Genomic DNA, 24,663 nt, shown 5'->3' with positions numbered 1-24,663 from the left:
TTCAAGATACATTAATTTGCTGATTTGAAAATCCAGTGTTGCGTTTTAGAGTAACAATTGCATCATGCAGTAGTCTACTTAAAAACTTTTATCAAATGTAAACATCTCTTATGTGCCAAATAGAGTTTACACATTAAAAAAATTACTTGGTTTTATAAAATGTATAATCAGATTTCAAAAATCTTCCTCTGGCAACTTCACATTAGGAACAAGTTCAAAATAGATCTCGTTTCTTCTAACAGAAATTTTTGTTGCGTCAATTGTTTTCACCGTTAATTGATACGATTTTTGCATCGCGGATCTAACTTACGAATTTGAAGAATTCTCCAACATCACCTACTGATGTATACGTGGACAATTAATGAACATGTACTAAAAGTAAACACGTAAATCAAGATTGTGTGCAATCTATCATTTCTTCCACATATAAATGTATATGGAACATTTTGGGCAAATTCTACTACTTTTCATGCATCAAAATTTGGATTTACTTCAAAATATTAAATCTTATTTTGGCCTTACTATGCCAATTCAATGTCATTAGACAATAAAGAATATTAGATGCTAAAGTTTGGGTGGGTTCTTGCTAAATGTCCCACGTGTATGCATATTTTTATTCTCCACCTATAAACAAGTTAGTCTTCTGTATTACTCCTAATCAAAACATCTCCTCCACATTGGAGCAGTGATGCATTTTCCATCATGATCAACAATCGTAAGAAAAACAGCAAAGCTAGAATGTAAAGGAACGTAGGCTAGCCTTGTAACATTGTATAATAAACAAAATCAGTCTAATAAATTATTCGCTCATTTTTCGTTACAAAACATGGATCATCCAACTTTTCGTATCACTGCAACAGATCCAATTTAAACTTTTAATCAAAAATTATAATAATATTATAATACGTCTCATACTGGAAAACAAATAAATTATAACATAAACGTGGATCGCATGTAAAACTTTTTCAGATTGGTAAAAATTTGAATGTGCTCGTTACATTATTGCATAGGATATATTTCACTGTAAACTGGATCTCTTGCAAATTTACTCAATTGGTAATTTGTTGTGCAAGAAACTAATTCGATAAGCGTGTGAAACATTCAACCCTACATTGACATCACCATAAGCAGGTAAGATACATGTATATGACCAAACTTGAAAGTCTTACAAGGGCCCATCAAATTCTTTACCAACTTTATTCCCTTTTTTAAGTTTATTTTTCCGGTACAATCTATTATATTTGATGAAATGATTGAATAACTTAACGACACAACATTGTTCCCTACATTAAAAAAATAGAAATGTTTAATGCCAATATTTAGTTGAGAAAGTTTTCAAGACCTGTGATTCAACTGTGAACGGTTTATGGAAAAAAAATTTCAATTTAATTAGCGAATTAATGTAGCCATTCAATGCTGTGCTTATAATGAGTCATCTGGAATTAGAAATGGATACACAATAGATCCATAAATCTAAAGTGAATGTCTTACAAGTGACTGCTTACACGATAAGATTAAATATATACAAACAGCCGATGCAGCAAGCTATTTCTTCCTGGATACATCCTTGTCTAGTATCAGATTATGGTATGAAAAGGGTGTGGTGAGCGTAGTATAATTACTACTTTTTTTTCTAGTTCAAGGTCCTGGAAACGGTATTGCTAATAGATATCAGTTTTCAAGATCATTCCATCTATGAATAATGAGATACTATTGCGTATAGGCAACATAAGCTTTTCTTATGACAAAAATTTAGAAATTACAAAATGTAATTACGAAATGAATAAAGTATTATGTCATATTAAAAACAAAAAAAAAATAACGAGTTTGACTGCATAACAATTGGCACTGTAAATCACGTACATATTGTTCAATCAACTGAGGATCTCAATTTTCGAAAAAACTCATACCAAAATTCGAGCATAGTTTTTGTACAGGGTCTCTTTAGGAAAACAATAATACGTATTTAAGCACTCGTGAGATATATATGATTGCGGTAGTGATAATATTTCATGATTATCTCTTTATAGATTGAATGTAAATTCAAGACATCCCGTTACACAGAAGAGTAAAACTCATTATTCATGCTAATTGAAGCAGTGATACTTGTATTGATCACAGTTAAGGACAAATCAATACAAGGTGGTCAATGAGTGCACCTAAGAATAATATATACGCCTACATTTTTACCGTATAAATTTATAAATCAAACAATAAGATATCTCGAATATGTTAACACAAAGGTATTGACCATGATGCTGTTTATTGGCTTTCCGTAGCATATATAAACTGTGGCAACGGATCGAAGAGAGTACAGTACGACTTGATCTTCGAAGTAGTCTACACAATTACAATTTGAAACATGAAGCTGTTGGTAAGATCCGTTTTCATACATCTAATCAATAATTAGCCTCAGGACTAAACCGCGGTATTGTCATAAAAAAGTTTAGATGCCTCATACAGTACAATTTTCTGGAAAAAAACAAAAATGAGGATGCATATCGAAATTCAACTTCTAGTCCTTATGTAAATGATTTCCATTCTCTATTGCAAATAGAAAAAAGAAATGACAAAGTCAAGACTAATCTTTCATCGGGTAATTTATTTTACACCCATCGTCAGTATTGCGATCGCGTTTAGAATTGATTTAATTTTTTTATTCAACTAGAATAAATACAACCGATAAATTCCAAAATGATTTTGTTAGTAAGAAGGAATCGTTCTTTGGGTAATAAGTGTCTAATCTATACTGTTGGGATATTTTTACGTTGCAGCTAACTCTCTTCGCTGCGCTATTCTGCGGGGTATTTGTCACAAGTGCCCCGTTGGATAATGAGGCCCGTGATAAGAGGCATCTTCTTATCAGCCCTGGACCCGCTGTAGTTTCGGTACCACTCGTTGCTCCAGCACCTCTCATTCACGGACCAGTTGTTGTAGGACCTCATTGGGCACATCCTCTTGCTTATGGTCATTCAATTGTCAAGTATTGGTAGAACGGGACGAAAATTGAAACGTCGAAAATTTGTATAAATAACAAATTTCTACTACTTTTGCCAGTTTCATTTCAAGTATAAATTTAAGGACACGAATTTGATTTTTGATGTAAACTATTTTTAACAGTTCTGATTCTCAAACTCTCATATAGAGAGCTACTATATTCCGTCGAATACTAAAAATTATCCAATTAATGGGCATTAAAACCATTGGCCAAAAAACTGGTTTGTGCCACAAATTAATTTCATCCATCTGGTAAGATTTACGTATATTGTCTATGAAATATATAAATACTATTTATTGTTTACAACTGCCTTGATTACATAAGGTAAACAAGTGATAAATAGAATTAACAAACTGAAAAATACAATAACAATTATATGGTAAAAGTGTGATAATTACTTATCGATCAGACAGATTGAAGTAATTTGAAAATTGTAAAAAATCAAAATACGAAATAATCTACATGATAATGATAATTAAAAGAAATCGTTCAAGACAAGATGGCGATTAATAAAAATTTTCCTCCAGAATGATAAATCTTTGCAAATTTGTCATTGGTTTATTTAAAATTGATTATATGAATAACTGCTGTTATGTAAATATATACATAAATATATATAATACTTCATTTGATTCTGGCATGAGCTAACAACTATCGAATTAACTACATATGACTAGAAAACTTTGACACGGAGAACTTTTACAACCAATAATTCTGAAAAAGTTGTTTGATGAAGATTTATCTGTATCTAACTGAAATATATAAACATAAGCATCAACTTTTGTTATTCCACAATATGATATTGAGAAAGTAAGGATTCAAAAATTAGGAAACATGAAAACTATTCCTCAACAAAGTCATCACGATTTATTTACGTGACAAATACGTATAAACAACAGCAAGAGAAATGTTGCACAAAACAAAGACCCACGCAAAATTTCCAGGGAAAACCAATCTTCCGAAATAAAGTTTTATTGTTTTATTTCAAAACTTCTCCTCTAAATAACTTACTGTATAAATGACACATTATTCACTAGACTCTAGGCTCTTTTCAATATTGTCTATTATTAGAAATCTTTTCCCTGGAAGTTTTTCTAACTCAACTTCCACCTTAGACAACGACCATTTCTCGTCCTTAATAGCTTTGTAAAGCAATGTTCCATTGCCTTTTGGACCTTTTAGCGGAACTTTATACCAAAGGACTGTGTCTGGTTGATAATCAGATTCGGTATAGTTATTGGCATAGCCAGCTTTTATAGGTTGCCCAAAATAATCAACAGCTTTTTCATTCTCATGAAGATATTTAAAAGCCTCAGTGTAGCATACGGATTTGCGAATACGTGTCTGAACCTCATTATGAAGTATTAACACAACACCGACCATACCAAATGTTCCATACCCACATATTTTTATTAACCCTTGGGTCGAAATCATCTGGAAAACAAACCAAAAAGATTGCCTTGTTATCGATACGCTGAAATAATTACAAGTTGAATTGAATTTCTTTATTTTTTATTCTTAATTTCTGCGTCTATGGAAAATGTATTGGAGCGTTTATGTTCAGAACTGCATATAAAATTCGCTCTTTTTCGAGTTTGAGATACGTGGACTTCGATATTTCGAGATACCAACGTCGAAATCAACCAGAGCACCCTCTTAACGACATATAGTTATCTATAAAATTGACAAAAATTATTATAGAAATAAGAAATATTTCGCACTTACTTTTTCACAATAAGTAATATTATTCTGTAATCAATTATTCTTTCAATGACGGTCATAAACAACCTCGATTCAAATTAACCGATCTCTACTACTAACCTAAAAGCAGACACGGGATGTCCGGCTTTTTATGTGCTTTGAGCACGGCACTCATCTATATACTAACATAAGTATATCAGTCAAGCACGGCTGTGAGAGGTAACCATGGTGGGGAAATTCACATGCATATCCCTGTGTCAGTGTATGTATAACACACCTACAACTGATTTGCGTTGCATAAATTCGCAGAATTTAGACTAATTTACAAGTTGGGATTGCGATTCAACCATTTTTACTAAAAAATTATTGTGAGTGAAATAGTTGCTCAGTGTCTGCACAATTCACAACATTAGTAGATGAGCAAAAGATGATTCTAGTAGTTTCGGGCGGAGACCACGTTTATTGTGCCAATAGCGCATCGTGTCAGCTGTTCTGAGGCTATTTTATTAATATTTTATCCTAACTTCAGGCTCATTTTTGGTCAACCAAAGCTACTTCATCGACAACAATTGCATCCAAGGTACCATTCCACCCAATGAATGCTCGAAGTTTTCAATTATGGAGAATGCAAGGGGCGAAAATCACTCGTCTCTGTTCGTAGTGTACATGCATGTGTTTGTGAATACCCTAAATGTATGGTCTAAGACCCCAACCATGGGAACTCTCGGTGGGTGCTTTCCATTTACTGACTCAAGTCGACTTGTGTCGCTATTTCTGGTGTATTTCTTTGCCCAGATTGGCCGGTTTCACCAGAAATAGCGACACAATAGCACCTTCATTTTAATGACGATAAGACCAATTAGCGCTTCGCCGTTTGCTTCCCTAAACCAACCACCTCGCGCTAATCCCCCACCGAGATCTCATGTCCTAATCAAAAACCTTACTCCCAATTATTTCATCATCCTTAACCAATCATCCGAGACCCGTGAGAAACCGCGACTCTTTTTGAACTCCTCCTACTTTCCCTCCAATTCAACCCTTTCAGAGAACAGAATAGAACAGAAGAACTTCAGACATCATAGACAACAGATCAGAACCTTACCGAAATCCTAGAATCAAATCACATTATAAGTAATTCAGAACCTCCGAGACTTATTAACAGTTTGTGACTGCGATAGTGATTAACATCAGTTTGTACGACAACTGTAAACCTACCATTGAGAACTAGAAGGAGATCGTTAATAAATGTGTAGTTAACCCAAGTGTTAAAGTGTTATAAATAATTATTTCAATCACGCGTAGTGATTGTTGGCACGAGCCTTACCTAACAAACTCTCAGAATTGTAGGGGAGTTGAACGAGAAGATCTGAGGAGCTGATCAGCGGATTCCCGAGATTTATATATACCAACTACGTAAGTCAGGAGAATAATTTAAATCACGCAGCGAATCAGAATCGACACGAAACGTTCCTCTCAGAACGTAACAGTACTACCAATGCTGTCAACCTCGCGAAAACTGCAGCCGAAGTGATGGTGTGTGTGTGTGTGTGTGTGTGTGTGTGTGTGTGTGTGTGTGTGTGTGTGTGTGTGTGTGTGTGTGTGCGTGTGCGTGCGCGTGTGTCAGATATACGAAATTAATAAAGAGAATTACTCAGTTTATTTCATTAATTCCTTTAACTTAGGGCTAACTTAGGGCATTCCTAATAACTTAGGGCTAGCAGTCTATGTATATCTTCAGTCAACAGTACCACGCATCTATAAAGCGTACGTGTGATGTGTTACGCCTCTATCTGCTTCTGAACAGTTCAATGACTGCAGAATTCAGTCAGGGCATGAGATTTTCTGTACGAACACTGAAATGGTTGTTATGGACATTCAAATATGCTGCATTTGGAATACCTCTGTGGCAGCGCTACCTGACGGATTTCATCGAAAACTTCGCATAAATATCACAGGGACTTGTATGGACAAACGTAGACTGTTTTCCCACCTGTTTTTACTAGATGGCGGAGAGGTGTAAAGGTAAGCTTTAACGGAATCAACCATGCCTGAAAACCGCGGAGTATCAAGTCCACGCACGAAAAGTGTTGTCTTACTCGAAAGAAAATGTGAAAATTATTTTCATTTGAAAAAATCGGTACGAACAGCCCGGAATTCTGTGCACTAAAGCTCCCATTTCTATATTGAAGGAGGATTCCACGTTCTATTACAAAAGAGCTGAGAACTTGATAAAAACTAAAATTATATATTACGTTACGACTGCTAAAATTTTAGTTTTGATTAAACTGAATTCAGTTTTGGCCCATTGATTTTTTTTTCTTTTCAGTTTCTGGAAGAAACCTGGCTGAAGTACACAATGCATAGCATTTTGCACTTCACCAACATTTAGTTGAATTTTCCAATCTTCCAAGACACTGAGAATTCTGAAAAAATTCTGGAGCCATTATGGAACATAGACAAAACAAACTGTCGAGTTCTAAGAATAGATTTTGTTCGGTTTGCAAATTATCTGACATTGAAACCCATTATGTGTCTATGTGCACGGCGATGTGCTTTTCTACAGTTCACTGGGAACACTGAAGATTCTAATGAAGAAAAAAATCTTAGATGCATAACGAGCACTAATAATACAAATAACTAGCTACTTTCGAGAACCACTTTTAAAGCGTGAATAAAATTATGTACAATATCGCATTCTATTTCCTTAACCTCTAGACGGCCGACAACACCACTATAGTGGTGTTGCCATGATTCGAACATATCCGGGGAACATTGGAGGATGATTATATGGACGTATCCCACCAAACTAGGCATGTATCAACGAAAAAAAATCCCGACCGCCAGCAGATTAAAGGATGGACACATACAGTATAAATCATACTAAATGATCTCTATCTGGACATTATAAACCAGCACCAATGGCTGACCATTTGTTTATTTTGTGGAAATACACTACATTGAAATCTGAAGCTGATGTTAGTTGCCGATAGCAAGCCGTCAATTCATTGAAAGTTCTTATACAGATTATTTTTCATGATCAAATTATTTGAATCAGTAGATAAGTATTAGAAATGTTAAAACATCATTGATTCGAGTGCTTTTATCCATGATAATCACTGCATGTATGAAATTCTTGTGAATCCACAGCTAGCTTTAGCATCATCATTAAAATAGCGCGTTGCTCCATTGTTATTTCAGTGAATGCTTCAAATTTCATTGGAGATTTGAACGTTAATTTCTAACGAACAAATAAATTAAATTAATTAATACATGAAATCGAATGACTTGTGAACCAGGTAGAATCTGTTCATAAAACTCGGCAATAATGCAATTGGTTTTATCTGGTGAGTGGTTGTCAGGTGAGAATACCACAAAGAGGCAAACCGCAGTATGTAATTAACTTGGTTAGCTGGCTAGACCCCAAGATGCTAGTCAAGATACCCCAATGCTTTGCATTGAAATGAATGCTACTGAATGCTATTTCCTAAAATGTGATCATTTTTTTACAGGTAAAAAAATGATGATCCATATACCTATGAGTCCACGTACCTTTAATATTGATATAATATGATTTATTGAAAATCACGAATTATATTACACTCAGATGCATGTAAGGCAAATAAATCATTTTCATTGTTGATGCAGGCTCACTAATTAATTTAACTGGGGTATAAACTGTTCAAAAAAGGAAGAAATTCTTTTTTTAAATTTAGTAAATCCATACAATGTTGAAAAAATTGAATAGCAATTTTATCATTTAACAAAAATTGATGCTTATTAAAAAAAGCAATTAAATTGAACAAAAATTATTCCTAATTTTCTGAATATAGTAACATCTTCTCATTATTATATAAGTATAATAAATAAAAGTGGATTCAAAATGATAATGAGTTTACTGGAATAACAAGCTCAATAAAAGACACCAGTGACAAATATTAACAGGCATGTGACATTAATACCAAGTGTAGAAAAGCAGCCCACATTTTTATTAAGTAACCGTAACTTCTAAATCGTAAGAACCCAAACAACTTTCATTCCTTTCATCGCTGGGTGATCAAGCTCTAGGAATTTTAGAGCAGACATAGCGACCAGAGAGACGAAGACTAAGGTAGATGTACAAGGATTCTGATGAATAGCTTCACATGCTGGTGCAAGCTTCACTACATCATTGGTGGCAAAATACCAATTTGCGACTACTTGAAAAAATATGGTTCGCAGTTACTAATGCTGATGTCTGTACTTTAAAATCATCATTAATCTCTTTCATTAAGTATCCCTAATAGTTGATTATGGTGAAGAAAAATGCTGATCCATTCACCAATTCTTGAATCAAGGCAGGGTTGACACTGAAGACTATACAAGTACTTAAATTTCTTTCTGCTGATTTGACAAATGATTCATGTCGATTGTTATCGTAATCAGTTAATACTGATCTGTTTTATTAGACTTGTACAAATGAACCAATTTTCACCTACCTACTCTCTTATTCACTAGTAATAAAAGTCTCATTTAACGAAGTAAATAACGATTGTCTTTCATTCAATCACTAATTGCACTAATATTACTCAATTGACAACAAATACTGACCGTTGATCAAATTTGAGATCTGACAGCACAAAGTTGCAACAATTTGGTGAAATATTTCAGTCTACTGATGCCAATTAGATTCAAGACTTGGTGTCAGTAAAGGTAATGTATCTATAGTATCGACTTTGTACTGAAAACTTAAAGAAAATGGGAAAAGAAAAAAACTGTCGATATTCCCGAAATTTTTAGGGTAACTCGTGTAATTTAGGACATTTCAGGATAGCTTTCTGACACTTTAGGAATTGCTAGAATTTTCCGACTTTAATTGGGAAGACTGCAATATCATCAAATGGCGTGATTGCAGGTTGCCACATTATGTAAATATTACATATGTACTAGGGTGGTTAACCAAAAAAAAAACTTACTTTTTTTCAGTGCGGATTCATCTGGACAAATTTTTTTTTTTATGGTGAACTACTTTAATACATATTGGACACACATTATTTGAAAGAAGACGTCTAAAAGTGCTAAACAGTTGCAAGAACTTCAATATTTCAGGGACTGAATGTAGTAAATCGTATGCCGAGGCTTACCCAAGTTGTTTACCGGCTGTCAGAATGTCAGCTCATCGTCGGTGTCACTTTGAACACAAACTGTACGGCACAGCGCACGAGGTTGAAGTTAGTAACGTCAACGTAACGAAACATTGAGAATAAAACAAATACGAAATGATTGAAAGCATCGCAAATAACTGGATGAACGTGTTATACCACATAACTTATTTATAAATAATCGTGTCCACTCACAGTGACAAAACAGTTGGATTAATAGAGTACGCGCATTGAATATACGACATTCGACCGCGTCTTTCCGCGCACATTTCTCATACACGAATGATGCGAATCACGCCGGCCGATGCTTCGCTCAAACTTGTTCCAACTGTTGAAGTCACTCCGGCGATTTCAGGAACTACTCTGAGCGTTCGCAGGCTGAATTTTTACGGCAGCAAAATGCTACCGCAGCGTCACGCTGCGGCAGCGCCGTGAGTTATCACTTGTTTCATCAGTGCGATCATGTTAGGTACGGACGCCAATAGTAGTATGAATGCAGGGTGAATACCGGGGATACCCAACAGGCTTGAAATTAGTGATATTTGTAAATACCAAAATTGGAAAATGGTGTTACGGTGCAACGTCAAAGGATGCCGAAGCATGTCAAGCACCGATAAAGAACATTCCTTCTTTCGATTACCGAAGGATCCCGAAACGTAAGTTCTTTACTGAAAGAAAGTAATATTCCATAGCAATCTTAATCTCTGATTAATCGTCGAAAACTACTCTATAACCATTTCTGTGGTGAGGATAAAATAAAAACGATGTAACTAGTTTGTAATTATATATTTACTCTTGAAGTTGAGATTCATTTTTTGCGGCACTTATCCAATTACACCTTATCGTGTAATCAGTGCGCACTATATCTCTGTCATATACATTTTTTTGTTTACAGGCGTGAAAAATGGTTGAAATTCCTTGGACCAAAGAATTGCTATGGTAGCATTCGAATCTGTACAGACCATTTTGACAATAACCAGATTAGAAAGAAATTTCCAAGGCCTTTGTTAGTCCAAAACGCTGTACCAACCATTAAACCAAACGAAAAATCGCCCGAAAAATCACACAGTCAGAAATCTGTTGAAGGTGTGTAAATTTTGTATTATCTACTTTGATCAATGCATTTTTCGTTATTATATGTGATGATATGGAATACCGAATTACAGGTAAACATACAGAGTCGCATTTGCCAGAAACTGCAAAACAGAACAGAGTATCGCCCCCACGAACACAGATGGACTTCCGTATTACAGATAATCATGCAGCATCGCATTTGCCAGAAGAAGCAGAACAGAACAGAGTATCACCCCCACGAACACAGATGGAATTCCGAATTACAGATAATCATACAGAATCGCATTTTCCAGAAACAACAGAACAGAACAGAGTAGCACCCCCACGGACGCAGATGGAATTCCGAATTACAGATAATCATACAGAGTCGCATTTGTCAGAAACAACAGAACAGGGCAAAGTATCACCCTCACGAACACAAATAATCAATATTCACGCCAATAACATAGGTCAGATAATAATCTCCGATGAAAACAGGAAAATAATTGTAAATATTATCAATGATCCAAAAAACCCAATAGTTACATATTAGAACATATGTAAATAAAATAGAACCTTAGCTACAAAGCAAGCGTTTGATTATGCTAGTGATATCACTCCAAATAATTATACATGAATTTCGATAGAACATGTTTGATCATATGTGTCTTAATTTTATAAGTTTATATTATTCAACTGTGCATAGTTATTAAGAAAATTGTATTCACGGTGAAAAATGTATTTATATTTGATCGAAGATGATATTCTGGATGTTGCCGCTGTTTCTGCATTATCTACAGTGGCTGTTCGTGCATCTGCACTTTGTTTCAATATTGCAACAGAGGATGAACAACCACTCTTGTGTAATGCTTCAATTAGCGACAACAGACCATCATATATTAGTGACACGACACCACCACTTGACAAGATGCCAATTAAATATAATAGTACACCTAGTCGTAAGAATATCAAAAGACAGATAATGACAACACTAGAAACAATGCGCCTCAATGCTCAAAGAAGAATGATAACTGCATTGTTTAGCAGAATTAACAGACTAAAACTAGGTACAACAAAAAAAAACCAGATCTAAAAAAAAAAGGAAAAAATCATCTAGGCTCATATGTTGTTAGCAACGCAGCTACATTAAGCTAATAGTAGCAAGTATCACAATTGATACGACAAAACATTCAATAATATCGTGTTCTCAATTATTTATCACTTCAAAGGTTTGTAGGTTTCTCCGAAAAATGTTCACTCTACCTTCCATAAAGGTAATATGCAAATATCAATGACAATTTTCAGTTTATCCGGTTGGATCTCTTCTTTTCAACAAAATTCTCTTGACGTCAGAAGTATTTAAGATGAAAACATTGATAAATTCATTGAAGTAAACGATGATTGTAAGAATTGTACATTAAATACAGCAAAAACTTCCTTAGTTTGTATGATTACATTTATGAATATAAATGTAAAAGAGGCTGTTGGGTACTGGTTTTTACGTACTAAAGGTATTTCTAACAAAACCTCTGATACGTTGGATGCAGTCCTCAAGTTAATAGCACTGATAGTGAAAGCCATAATTTTTTTATCAAAGTCTTAAATATTGTAGATTTAAAAAAAAAAGTAAATAGTCGCAGATTAATCATTTATTTACATCGAATGGTCACAACGTCTGCATCATATTTGATCCACTGCACCTTTTTAAGTAAATGAGACACAATTAGAAAGAATACCTATTACAGTACAAAGGAGGAATGGTTCATTGAAGTTGGTTAAAGAAATATACGAAGCAGTGGGCAAGCCAACTTGAATCATTCCAAAAATTTCACACAAACATTATCAGATTAATATTCAAAAATGAGACTAAAGTTTGCTGCTCAATTATTGTGAATGAACAAAATTGGGGACTCAACTGTAAATGCTTGGAAAATGACTCGACAGGATAGTTTCTTTCGGATATGGATAAATTATTTGATCGACTTAACTTCTTTCTTCTATTATTATTGAAGTACCAATTGCTCATGAATCACATGAATACGTAGAATCTCACATTGAACAATTTACTGAAAATAATTCCATTTATTATATTGATGGGTTTCTCTGTAAAAGGTATCTTTTGCAACATACCTGTGAAAAGTGCTAGCAAATTTTGATGATTCAATCCGATACGTCCTTTGAGGATTACAGTTATTTATCAATATGAAACAGTATGCAGAGACCAACAAATTAGTACATGCGCAAGAAAACAGTTTTTTAAATTCTGCAGCATTGGGAACGCCAATTCAAACTTATTATAGATTCTTGTATACATGTTCAAAATGTAACGGCAGTTTTGGTAAATATTAATTCAACTTGTATGTGCATTGATTGAACTATGCTGCACATAAGTGACAACTTTTTTAAAAACGTTTTTAAGAATAAGACGCCATTGGCCGAGTCGAATCATCAGACCGCGTTTTTGTAGCATTAAGAAAGTCTGAGCACAATTCAAAAATGAAACGATTTACTAATTAATTTACAATACAAATTTAATTTTACATTAAGTATTGACTATCGAATGATAAGTATATCTTATGATTGGATAACGATGTGTCGAATGCCATAGAAATATTTTTTACCTGTTTGGAATAAAAATTAATTTTACGATAACCAAATATTTTGGCTTCATCGTTGGTTTCATTCTTCAACCCACACTCCTTCAATTCATCTGTCTAGTTGGGTGAGGAGGGCTGTTGTTTACGCTCCCACTTAAGACAGGCGCTGCAGAAATGAGTAGGGAACGCCGTGTACGCAAAAATACGTTGCGGCCTTATGGCACCGTTTTCTCTATCTAATCCTCTTCGACTATGCCGCACTGTGTCCACTGATTTCGTAGATGAAAAGCTCCTAGTATAAATAGTGTAGACAAGTGTAATCCTTCCACCATGCTTTCACCATGACTGTAACAGTCTTTCGAAAAAAAAACTTGTACACTAGTGATTAGCGACCCTTAGAACAGATACCTTACGAACGTGATCCGATCCCTTTGACGCGTCAGCGGTAGGTGACTGGCTCGATAAATGACGTTTGTTTAGTCAAGTGACTGAATAACCGTCGTGGGACTCGGATAGTTTTGATTTTGACAGGTTTTAACCACATTTATTGTGTCCTGTTTCCTTCACATGCCAGACTATCCAACAGAATTTTTTTTTCACATGGTATGTTCAAATTGATAATTACAAAATGCCTCAACAATTCACATCGCAAGCTTATTAATATATACCAAGAAATAACAACATGTTCTAGATAGTAAAATTCTCAAGGCCATTAATACTCTTCAACTTGACAAAATAAATTCATCTGTACACTGGATACTGATTCCAAATTCTAACCTCTAAATCTGTTCTACATTCCCCTAATCAAATACAATGCTCTGAACCTGTCCGTTAAAGTCAATTCGTCAATATTTCTGGTCTCCCTTGTTCTATCGTAAGTATAGGCTAAGCTTTTTAATCAATTTAGAAAGTTGTGTTCATTGCTATTACAGATTTCGATTGATCAAACCTTTCATCGAACAGTTCAAGTCACACATTAAAAATGGTGTGCATTCCATGTGTGATAGCACCAGTAGTCCTACTCCTGTGGCGCTACTTAGTACAACCATTACTAATAAAGTTTTGGAACTTTCGACATAAGATAAAGAATGAAGATGAAAAACAATCGGAAGGACTACCTCAGCTAGTCAAAGAGTGCAATGATGGGGGATGTACACTTTCGTGGTCAAGAAGTCAAAAGTCAACAAAAGTCGATTGATAGGTTTTATGTGATGTATTATTTTGATTGGGAAAATAGATTTCACCAAGCAAATGAAATTATTTCCATTTCCAGACTGTAACTCTTCTACAGTTTCTTTTTAACAAGTGATTTTGATTCAGTCTCGTACCCCATAGCCAATTGTAAATTAGGGTGGTAATTTTCATTTATTATTGCTGCTGATACAAGTTCTGCACCATTGTTTGTAAGAATCCACTTTACTTTGAAGGGTACTAATATTTGTTACTATACAATAGGAAATTTCTAGCAATCATTTTAGGTGTGTATATTTAGATTAAATGAGTCGCGGATCAAACTGATTCAATTTTTGGATCAGCTTGTAAGACGTGTTGATTATATTAAACATCAGGTTTTACAGCTAAGACTATTCGAATGCAGCAGATGTAGTTTATTATACCTAATTTGAACTCTCCTTAATGTTAATAGAATACTTCAAAATTTCAAGTTTGTATCTAATCCGACTATAGTGTTGGCACAAAACTGACGGAAAATAAAGTTGTTAACTAAAATGTAACTTATTTCATGTTTAATGAAGTCTCAACTTTTCAGGAATCACACTGTAAATAACATCTTGACCTTCCTTAATATAATTTAGTTTATTTATAAACGTTAGATTCCAATTTTCTCATAAAAATCAATAATTGTAGTTCGCTAGTTGGATAATTAGTAAGTTAATCCTATCGGCTCTACAATAACATTACTCATATATGGTTGCATCACGTTGATCCAAGGTTTGTTTCAATATATGTATACGAGAAAAAGTTTGGGCTTGTAACTTGTGATGAATGCGTCGTTTGTTTTATACGCATGTAACAAACACTGATTTTTACGAACCCGTTGATATTATAAACTAAAACAAAAAGTATAACCCAATTGTAAGTTTGACCCGATTATGCTACCTAAAACTGCCAATAAAAATCGATCAATCTCCGTATTTGCTATACGATTTCACACATTTTTGGAAAACTACATTGGTAATGTCATAAGTTACACTGTTTTGAATATTATCAAATCTGTCATCACGTTCGTGTTTGAATAGATTCAGAATACGATTGTAACAATGGTAGTTATTTAATAAAAACTATTGTATTAAAAATAAAACGTACATGCAAGTTTTATATCTGAAAAGTTTACGAAGTATCACCAGACATGTCGGAAATGTATGAGGTACACCATGGAGATAGTAAGAGTAATTGTTTTTGAAATGTTCATCCACATTTTTCTTGAGTATACCCAAGTTCTAGTGGACATTCCTAAGGTCAACTTCAAACACAAGTACACTGTTGGGTGGAATAGCTGGTGGTGAACCTTTTGCTCCATATCTAGAACAAGATAAATAATTTGATTGCTCATCAGTTTTAATGTTATGGAAATAGTCATCAGTCGTAAATATTGTGCTCGTAAGACGTAAGAGATTTGCTCACTAAAAGGTCTTCAAAGATTTCAGGAACAATTTAGTTCAGATAAATCACGAATAATGCAAGAACTAATACATATTGTAAAATATAAGTCATTCAAGTTTCAATGAACAGAAAAATCCTAAATTGTTACTTACGCCAAAGCTGGTGGGATTGTAATGCGTCTTTTCCCGCCAGTCTTCATTCCTACAATACCGATATCCCATCCTTGAATGACTTCATTTTTCCCTAGACGGAACTTGAATCCATCTCCCTGACTGCATGAATCAAATTTTTTCCCATTTTTAAACCGTCCTACATAATAAACTGAAACAAATTTTCCAGCCTTTGCCGGAGGGCCAGACCCAAGTGTTAAATCCTCTATTTGTACACCACCTTCAATTACTCGTTTTTTTTGTTCCTGCTTTGAAGCTTGGACTTGCTGTTCAAGTTTGTTTTTCTTTTGTTGTTTAGCTTGCTGTTTCTGATCTTGTTTGACATCTTTGCCGTTCAGTAATTTCTGCTTTTCTTGCTTTTTATTCTGTTGTTTTTGTGCTGGTTGTTGTTGTTGTTGTTGTTGTTGCTGCTGCTGCTTTTGTTGTTTTTGTTTCTTTGTGGTTGATGAGGGTTTGACTACTTCCTCCTCTTCCTCCTCTTCATCCCCCTCGTCGTCATCATCATCATCATCATCATCTTCATCCTCCTCCTCTTCCGCGTCCAGTAGCGCACTTTGCAGTTCATCTGAATCACTCCCATCATCTTCTTCATCTAGTTCATCATCGTCATCACCTTCGTCAGAAGACTGTTGTTCTCCCTCCTCCTTCAGACGTTTCAAATGATTCTGAGATTGTTTAATGGAATCTGTGGCCTTGCGTTTACTTGGTTTACCAATGAGCTGTGGAATGTCCTCCTCTTCTTCTTCTTCTTCTAGTTCATCATCTAGGTCATCTTCTTCTGGTACTAGATATCCTGTCAAATGTACAAGACCGCTACCATTGGAACTAAAGGCTATTTCGGTTCCTTCTTGAAAATTGAGATCCAACGGAACCTGCAGCGCAGCTCCTTTGTTCAGTGTGCATAAAAGAAAAGTCCGATTCTCGTAATGAAGCATTACTTGAACAACCCCAGTATACGAGCCTTGAATAAGAACCGCATGATTATAATAATTTGAAAAATTCATATTGGATTCGGTATCGAAACGAAAAATAGAAGATTCCTACCTCCAGTATTTGTGTCCAAGCTCGCCATGGACACGTGAAACGACCGTTCTACGGTTTGCGTGTACCGTTTATTCGGCTCTATAATTAAGCCTGAAACAAACATTAACATACTTTTAGGTGGTTATATTTATTGGTCATTTTTTAATTCGGAATGACGTTAGACGAGGAATTTCATCCTCGCGTATGGAGCTCTTAGCCCGCACGCTGTGATAATCTTTATTGGAGATCACATGGCGACGCCATTCTTGAAATAACCGGCAACTCAGATCTGCTCAGATCAGGGGTAACACATGGCACTTGTTGGTACTTACCCCAAAACATATTGGCTATTTTGACCTACAATAAACGTTGCAATAAATTTAATGAATCAACAATCGTTTTCACTACTTCAATAATATATCACCGAAAATAAAAGAAACGCATGCACAGTTGATCAACGGTTTCCCGGTGCTCGGAGTTAGATCCTACTCGCGCCAAGATGTGATTGAACCGGCGGTAAAGGAACAGGCCATGAACGATTGAAGAGACTAGATAGGAATTGGTCATCATTTTTTTCATCTGGTACGATGAGTTCATGTTGATTCCTCGAGAGGCAGTACCAACGGTACCCTGATGAAATGAAAACCAAATCCAGTTTTTTCATCTGTAATGATCAACAAAACTTATTTTACAATATACAGAAATATTGACCATGCTGATGAAACATTTTTTTGGCAATTTTCGCATCACAACTTCAGTATTGTTTCAAATGAGGGCAGCTATTTTGCGGGCAAAACAACATTAATCACCGGACGTAAATGAGAACGAGAAAAGTGAGACACAACAGTTCACAACTGTAATTGACTAGAGGTAGCAGGATTCAGTGTTTGGGTTTACGATCTAACAGCGTTATTGTAATTATAGCCAACGTCTCTTGACCACTTTTGACCAACTTTGACGCACCAAAAATGGCGCTTAACCTCATTGTCAAGGTGCACCCAGTTGTTTTATTTCAAATAGTCGATGCCTACGAGCGACGTAATGCGGATACTCACCGTGTCATCGGAACCCTGCTTGGTAACAAAGAAACACAGAATAAACTTTCGACTACTCGTACGGTTTCTCAGAAATTGTGATAGCGGATAGACGAATGAACGTCGGACGTCACCTTCTACATGTCACATGTTTCCATATTATCAATCCTTTTAAACATTATAATTTATTAACGTCACGTCTACTGCAAATGTGAAATTTCAGCGAAATCTAAAAAGAATTGAATTCCCTAAAAATTTCTATACTTTTTCCTTGCAATTAGTACTCAAATTGTCATGTAAGTTCAGGTATTGTCTCGACAGAACGTATTTATCATGATTTTTCATAGGGACGGTGGAGAAGGGCATTGTTGAAGTAACAAATTGCTTCTGCGTACCTCACAAGGAATATGCAGATCAGGTCGAAGCCGAGCTGAACTACGCAATGGATCTGTACGACTTAAATCACCGAGTAAATGCCCAAGAAAGCATAGTGGGTTGGTGGGCTACTGGAAAAGAGGTACAGATGTCAAGAGTTGTGGTACTTTGCTTCCCATCTCAAATATATTTACAAGATGATAATAATATCCAAACAGTGAATGTGTTGGCTAATTTAATCAGACTTGAAAAGTATGCTCTTGATTTTAGCAACATATGTTTATTCATCAAGTTTTTTTCCTTGTGATCCAGGTTACCAATCACTCATCTGTCATCCATGAGTATTATGCCCGAGAATGCAATAATCCAGTTCATTTAACTCTGGACACAACAATGGCCAACACTACTAGAATGGGTATCAAGGCATACGTATGCGTCCAATTGGGTGTGCCAAATGGCAAGCAGGGTTGTATGTTTACACCTGTCAGAGTTCAGGTAAAAAAAAAATTTATGCAACTAGTAATTTAGCAATAATAGGTCAAGGTTTTATGAATTTTTACTTGTACTATGTTTCTGTGAAAAAACTAATTTTCATTATTCATCTCTTGGAGTCTATAATACTATATTGTGTTAGAAGTGAGTAATTGTGAAGTTTGCACCCCGAACAACAAAGGCGAGTGCTGCAGTTGCAGGAATACTAGTGCAAATGCAGCATGAGCCAAGGCGAGCACTGTAATAATATGATTAAGCAAATTTTTCCAATACCTGTAAAGGAAGTTCGATTTAAGAAGCACCAAATGAGCCACTCATAGCATATCAAATTGTGATTATAGAACATACGCTTAATGCAAGACACTGCATTGAGCAACGATTGAGTTGGTCGAAAGTACGCGTGTGCCCAAGAAATCCCTAGTATTTGCGCAAAAATAGTTTCATCACACTGTTCAAAATTGGGACACTTTACGTATGCCCCATAGGCTTCAAAAATTTAACCTGCCAAGTAGGTGTCGAAAAAATTCTTGTCTCACCTTTTTCAGGTACAGCTGCTGGTAGTTGCTCTGTTTGGAGTGGTAATAACTTGTACTTTTACTTACAACAGGTCACTTCTTATGAACCTGAGATCGTAGGGCTACAACTATGCGCTAAAACACAAACTTTACCTCCGGGTCAAGCACTTTCAAAGCAGGGGGGAGTAGAACCAATGTTAGACCTGGCACAAATAGCAGAAGCTAGCACTAAACTACTGACTTTGGTAGACCAAGTCCTCAATTACGTAGATGATGTTTTGGCAGGCAAACAAATTGCTGATAATCAGGTAACAAATTGACGTAGATAGCAGTAGGAATGAAAATAATTCAAAATGTACTGGGCAATATTTCACTTTCTATAACAAGAAATTTGGATGACCTTTGTACATGTTCGCAAGTACTGTACAATCAAGTATTGAAAATAAACAATTGAATAAAATAACATAAAATTACAGGTTGGGCGAGCCCTGTTAGATATGGTACATTCGGTACCTAAAATGTCAGCTGATCAGTTCGACCAAATGTTTAACAGCAATGTCAAGGACCTCCTCATGGTTGTTGCTCTTTCCCAGTTAATCAAAACTCAACTACAGCTGAACGAGAAGCTCACCCTTCTGACTACCTTATGAGCCAAAACTAAGCTCACCAAATAAACAGCACCAAGTAAAGCTAAGAGTAATGTATGGCTCCAATAAAAATCTGTAAAAACAAACTGATGTAACTAAATTGCTTAATCTAGTTTTTTATACATATATACATAACACATATATTTTACAAAACATCACAGTAGAAGATTCTTGAACGTTTGAAACTGTGCTTATTTCTACCATAGCTTCCAAACGTCGGAGGTCGTAGTTTGCAGAAAACCGTCTTGTGTTTTGTTTTATCACACAATGTTTTGTACAATTTGCTAATATTGAACCATAGTATATTTGTACGACCAAAATTACAAACTTTTCAAATCTTGCATATACGTTAAACCACATTATCACGCCTTGGAGCTTGTATTTTTTTTATATCTCTTTGTGACTGTATAGAACAAGGGCAATTTTAAAATCCTGGAAATATCGATATTGGTTATGGATTTAATCCAGTAAGTAAGTTTGTAAAAACACTTTCATATATCATCCACTAACTCTCTTTCAGAATTTCAGTATAACCTAATGTTGTCAGTAATTTGATTACTGTGAATTGTACCGTGCTTCTTCATTAGGCCTGATCAGGGAAAATCTAGATTCAATCGACAGGAAGGAGGAAACTACCAGTCCGCATTGAGTGCACTTCTGTTGAATTCTCAATTTTTTGTTTATTTACTTAAGATTCAACTCGATTAACGATGACAAATTCAACTAGAACAATTCAAAAAATTTTGCGAGTACCAAATACTGCGAATAATCCTACGTAAGTTTTCCATAGCTAGGGTATTTAAAATATGTGATAAACATTTTTTGTGAGTGTCCAGAAATTTAATCAGATTAAAGTTACAAATATCAAAGATCTTTTCATTAGCTGTATTATCGCATAATGATTTGTTCTTGGTTCTCCAAACAATTATTGATAATTGCTAAGCTGAACAGCATTCGATTTAACTTTCCAAAATATCCATTAATTTAACCTGTCAGCCAACTGATGAAGCGCAGATAATTTACTGACACAAATAGCACTAATCATAGCAGGAGAATACGATTCCATTTTTCATTTAAAAATACTTTTTTCCTACTATAAGCAAACGTTAGGGCAGTCAAGATGATAAAACTCCGAGAAATTTTGCCTGGTTTCATTATAAGTGAATTGCAAATTTCGTACTGAAATCGGGATGTTTGTTGCAACACATTTAAGACGAAGTATGTAATTTCATACAATCCCTTGTTCGCTCATAATGAAGCATCTGCGACAAAGTTGTTTACATCCAATAAATTGAACTTAGTCAGGGAAGCGCTTATGCTGAACAGAGGGTCAATTCGCTTATGGCGGACCCGCTTATACCGAAAAAGTACTGTATCATGGAGAAATAAAGTAGATCAAAATTCATCTTTTTATGATATCACAAAATCTTTCCAGCACAAATGGTAAGAAAAATTGTCTAGTATTACACTTTTCGGACCAACGACACTTGCGATTGATTGGTAATAAAGACTGAAGTACTTAAGAAAGAATGCCTTTGACTGTAAATGAGGGAATAGTTTCAACAACATTTCTGAGACTATCGACTGTGCAAGCATAAGATATACCAAGAGGCACCGAATTAGCTGACCATGTAAGCCATTGAATCTGTGAACTTATGTCAGAACAGATATAATAATCACTGGTGACTGTAGTCAGATATGGGTTATTGACGCCAATGAATGCTGTGCCAAGTTGTGTTGTTTCATTGTAAAGGATTTTCCAAAAGAACTTTGGAACAGGAATAGCACGATTTCCAGCCTCATCAGCATAGAGATAAAGATCAGTCAAGACTCCATCAACGTTCGGTAACTGAGCAATGCCATAAACCCCGGTATAAACTGTCAAATCTTGGTAAGTGTTACTGGCGTAATTACGTACGTCATTTTCAAGTGAATTCCAATTACCACCATTGAAAGTTTGCCATTGAGGCGACTGGTTTACATAATAGAATGTAGCGCGGTGCTGAGAGCCATAGACAAAGTCTGCTTTCGCGGTCGTATGTCCACGTGCCAAGAAGTAGTCATTAGTTGCGTGAATGTATTGAGTGCCAAGATCGGCAGATCCTAAAAGCGTTCCCATCGTTGCGATTTGAGTAGCTCGATTATATTGAGTGGCCAATGTATAACCAGGGTAAAAAATACCCTGGACCCAACTGGGCCTTGGAAATCCTGTCTGGAAACCACCGATTTCTTTAACTAATTTAAAAGTTGTGTAGAGCGTTTCAAGTCGCGTTTCGTCGTGACATGCGTTTATAGTTGTTATCCATTCAGTGCCCAGGTCGAATCCTATTTCAACATCGGTGTATGAGCCAAGACACGTGTTCCCACTTTTGCGCTGCCAGTGCCATGGTAGGAAGCTGCATGCCAAGTCACTGAATTCTATCGATACACCATCAACAGTGAATTTGCTTCCGCTAACGCAGGTTGCCAGTACATCGCTTTCAGTGCTATCGAGATTTACAAATTTGTTATTTGTCCCAGTGCACACCAACCGGACATTCTCTCCAGCAGCAAAACTGAGTGTTCCAGAAGTGTCTACTGGATGTCGAAATCCTGCTCCTTCACCCACATTTAAGACCAGGGGCTGTGGGGCAGGTAAGTCTCCATTTATGGAAACTGAGCACTGCGCTGTAATAATAGAATGGGAGCAAACTTAATAACTTGTAATTAGTACTGACATAACAATACATATCATTGTGTCTCCTCACGACAAATCTCAAATCTCTAATATGTAAACATATTCAATGGCACACGAAAACAACAATCTTCGAAATACAGGTGATGAGAGAAATTAACGACACTGTAGTCAGGGCGGCCAGGTGGTCTAGTGGAGTAAGTCTCCGGTAAAGCGTCTCTAGATACCAGGTTCGATTCCTGGCTCCGTCGTTAATTTTTCAACTCACCTGAAAATTTCGAGTTTGTTCTCTTATCTAATACATATCTAGGAAAAAAGAATGTAATTCAAATATAGAGGACTTTCAATATAATGGTGAGTGAAAACTAGCGAATAGGGAGAAAAATATTACATGGTGGATTGTAAGTGGAGATTTTTCACTTTGGAATAAAAAAAGTAGATTGTAATCACTCTGTTGGCACCCACTCTTATATCAGTTGTCACATAGCGATTAGACATTAATCAACATTTGGTATTCTCTTAACTAATTTAAATTATTATAGCAACTTACTCATTTTTCCATTTAATTTTATTATGAAAATATCTGGTTATTTTAGAAACCTTTCGATTTGAATATTGATAGGACAAACCTTGAATCGCGATGATAGACGTCGCAAAAATAAGAAGACACGCAACAGCCTGCATGCTGATGTTGAATGTCATACAAACTTGGCAAGAACACCTTTTATAAGATATCTTATTGTTATAAATTACGATATAAATCACTGGCAGTAACGGATTAGATTTATCACGGTATTTGATCCATTGTCGTGTGAGTGACACATTGATGGAGCGGGTGCTTCGCCTCCGAAATCTCAAGATTGCAAGTATGATTATATTTATTGTAAAAAAGATTATACTTCTGTGTAAGCTGTAACTCACCTAATTACAAGCAATGAAAACTTGACGTTCAATCAATCATTGAATTTCCTGCAGACAGTTTTTACGTTACGTTGATACAATCACTCAGAATTTCAGGAGTAGTTGAATAAAACGATCCCACAAATGGATGAGGTCACACCCATTTGTATTTAAAGAATTGTTAACAACAAAGGAGTAATGAGTTACAAAATGGGAATTACCATCACAATATTGAAGTAACAAATTACAAGTCAAAAATGTGAGACATGACATTACTGTTATAGTGAATGATATGTGATAAACATATTTCTTTAACTGTTTTCGAAACTGTATCTTTTTGAAAATGAATTACAATTGTGACGATCGTTGTTCATTGGTGTTTTAAAAAACATGTCATTGTCATTTTGGTTTGTACAATATATTATTTTGTATGAATTTCTTATATTAATACCATAGTTTCTGTTATGTCCTCTTATCTCTATCCAGCCTCACACTACTTACTGTCGCCTTTACTCAGCTGATTCCATTCTCTTCCTTCTGTATTCTCACACTTTTCCTGCACCCATACGCTTTGTCTCTAGGTATACTTCTATTCTAACTCTTAACGTCACATCTAGACTTCTTATATACCTTTCGCGTAGCACACTTCGGTCCTACCATTATCTCAACTTCTTTGCAATAAACATATAATTGATATTCCAAACAAACCCAAGGTTAGTCAACC

At 35.4% G+C, this 24,663-nt stretch overlaps 4 protein-coding genes, 3 long non-coding RNA genes and 1 other non-coding gene across 8 annotated transcripts; 4 read left to right on the top strand and 4 right to left on the bottom strand.

Moving 5' to 3' along the window:
- Positions 1-260: 260 nt before the first annotated feature.
- LOC107226977 lies at positions 261-4,808 on the bottom strand. The gene is made up of 2 exons (XR_006905095.1): positions 4,724-4,808; positions 261-4,432 (listed from the first exon to the last, which is right to left on the bottom strand). It is a non-coding gene; the product is annotated as an uncharacterized LOC107226977 (transcript).
- On the top strand, positions 1,849-3,776 carry LOC124295200. Its single transcript, XR_006905094.1, has 2 exons — positions 1,849-2,374; positions 2,775-3,776. It is a non-coding gene; the product is annotated as an uncharacterized LOC124295200 (long non-coding RNA).
- A 1,154-nt stretch (positions 4,809-5,962) lies between the features above and the next one.
- On the top strand, positions 5,963-8,291 carry LOC124295206. Its single transcript, XR_006905102.1, has 3 exons — positions 5,963-6,112; positions 6,412-6,721; positions 7,415-8,291. It is a non-coding gene; the product is annotated as an uncharacterized LOC124295206 (long non-coding RNA).
- Positions 8,292-10,057: 1,766 nt separating this feature from the next.
- On the top strand, positions 10,058-12,700 carry LOC107226972. The gene is made up of 3 exons (XM_046744281.1): positions 10,058-10,493; positions 10,733-10,923; positions 11,004-12,700. The coding sequence occupies exons 1-3, from the start codon at positions 10,402-10,404 to the stop codon at positions 11,441-11,443; spliced, it is 723 nt and encodes a 240-aa protein (XP_046600237.1). The 5' UTR covers positions 10,058-10,401; the 3' UTR covers positions 11,444-12,700.
- Positions 10,609-14,549, bottom strand: LOC124295201. Its single transcript, XR_006905096.1, has 2 exons — positions 13,512-14,549; positions 10,609-12,590 (listed from the first exon to the last, which is right to left on the bottom strand). It is a non-coding gene; the product is annotated as an uncharacterized LOC124295201 (long non-coding RNA).
- Positions 14,550-14,720: 171 nt separating this feature from the next.
- On the bottom strand, positions 14,721-17,821 carry LOC107226990 (46 kDa FK506-binding nuclear protein). Its single transcript, XM_015667988.2, has 4 exons — positions 17,635-17,821; positions 17,324-17,413; positions 16,262-17,240; positions 14,721-16,028 (listed from the first exon to the last, which is right to left on the bottom strand). Exons 1-4 carry the CDS (start codon positions 17,642-17,644, stop codon positions 15,947-15,949), a joined length of 1,161 nt encoding a protein of 386 aa, XP_015523474.1. The 5' UTR covers positions 17,645-17,821; the 3' UTR covers positions 14,721-15,946.
- Positions 17,822-18,218: 397 nt separating this feature from the next.
- On the top strand, positions 18,219-20,451 carry LOC107226991 (eukaryotic translation initiation factor 3 subunit F). The gene is made up of 5 exons (XM_015667989.2): positions 18,219-18,379; positions 18,684-18,853; positions 19,024-19,206; positions 19,811-20,026; positions 20,195-20,451. The coding sequence occupies exons 1-5, from the start codon at positions 18,271-18,273 to the stop codon at positions 20,366-20,368; spliced, it is 852 nt and encodes a 283-aa protein (XP_015523475.1). The 5' UTR covers positions 18,219-18,270; the 3' UTR covers positions 20,369-20,451.
- Positions 20,452-21,025: 574 nt separating this feature from the next.
- LOC107226989 lies at positions 21,026-24,653 on the bottom strand. The gene is made up of 2 exons (XM_015667987.2): positions 23,669-24,653; positions 21,026-23,032 (listed from the first exon to the last, which is right to left on the bottom strand). The coding sequence occupies exons 1-2, from the start codon at positions 23,739-23,741 to the stop codon at positions 21,885-21,887; spliced, it is 1,221 nt and encodes a 406-aa protein (XP_015523473.1). The 5' UTR covers positions 23,742-24,653; the 3' UTR covers positions 21,026-21,884.
- Between the last annotated feature and the right edge of the window lie 10 nt (positions 24,654-24,663).

The sequence above is a fragment of the Neodiprion lecontei genome, chromosome 6 (genome assembly GCF_021901455.1).
Source record: "Neodiprion lecontei isolate iyNeoLeco1 chromosome 6, iyNeoLeco1.1, whole genome shotgun sequence".
Lineage (NCBI taxonomy): Eukaryota > Metazoa > Arthropoda > Insecta > Hymenoptera > Diprionidae > Neodiprion > Neodiprion lecontei.
The sequence above is the reverse complement of the archived record's forward strand: the minus strand, read 5'-3'. Positions and strand labels throughout refer to the sequence as shown.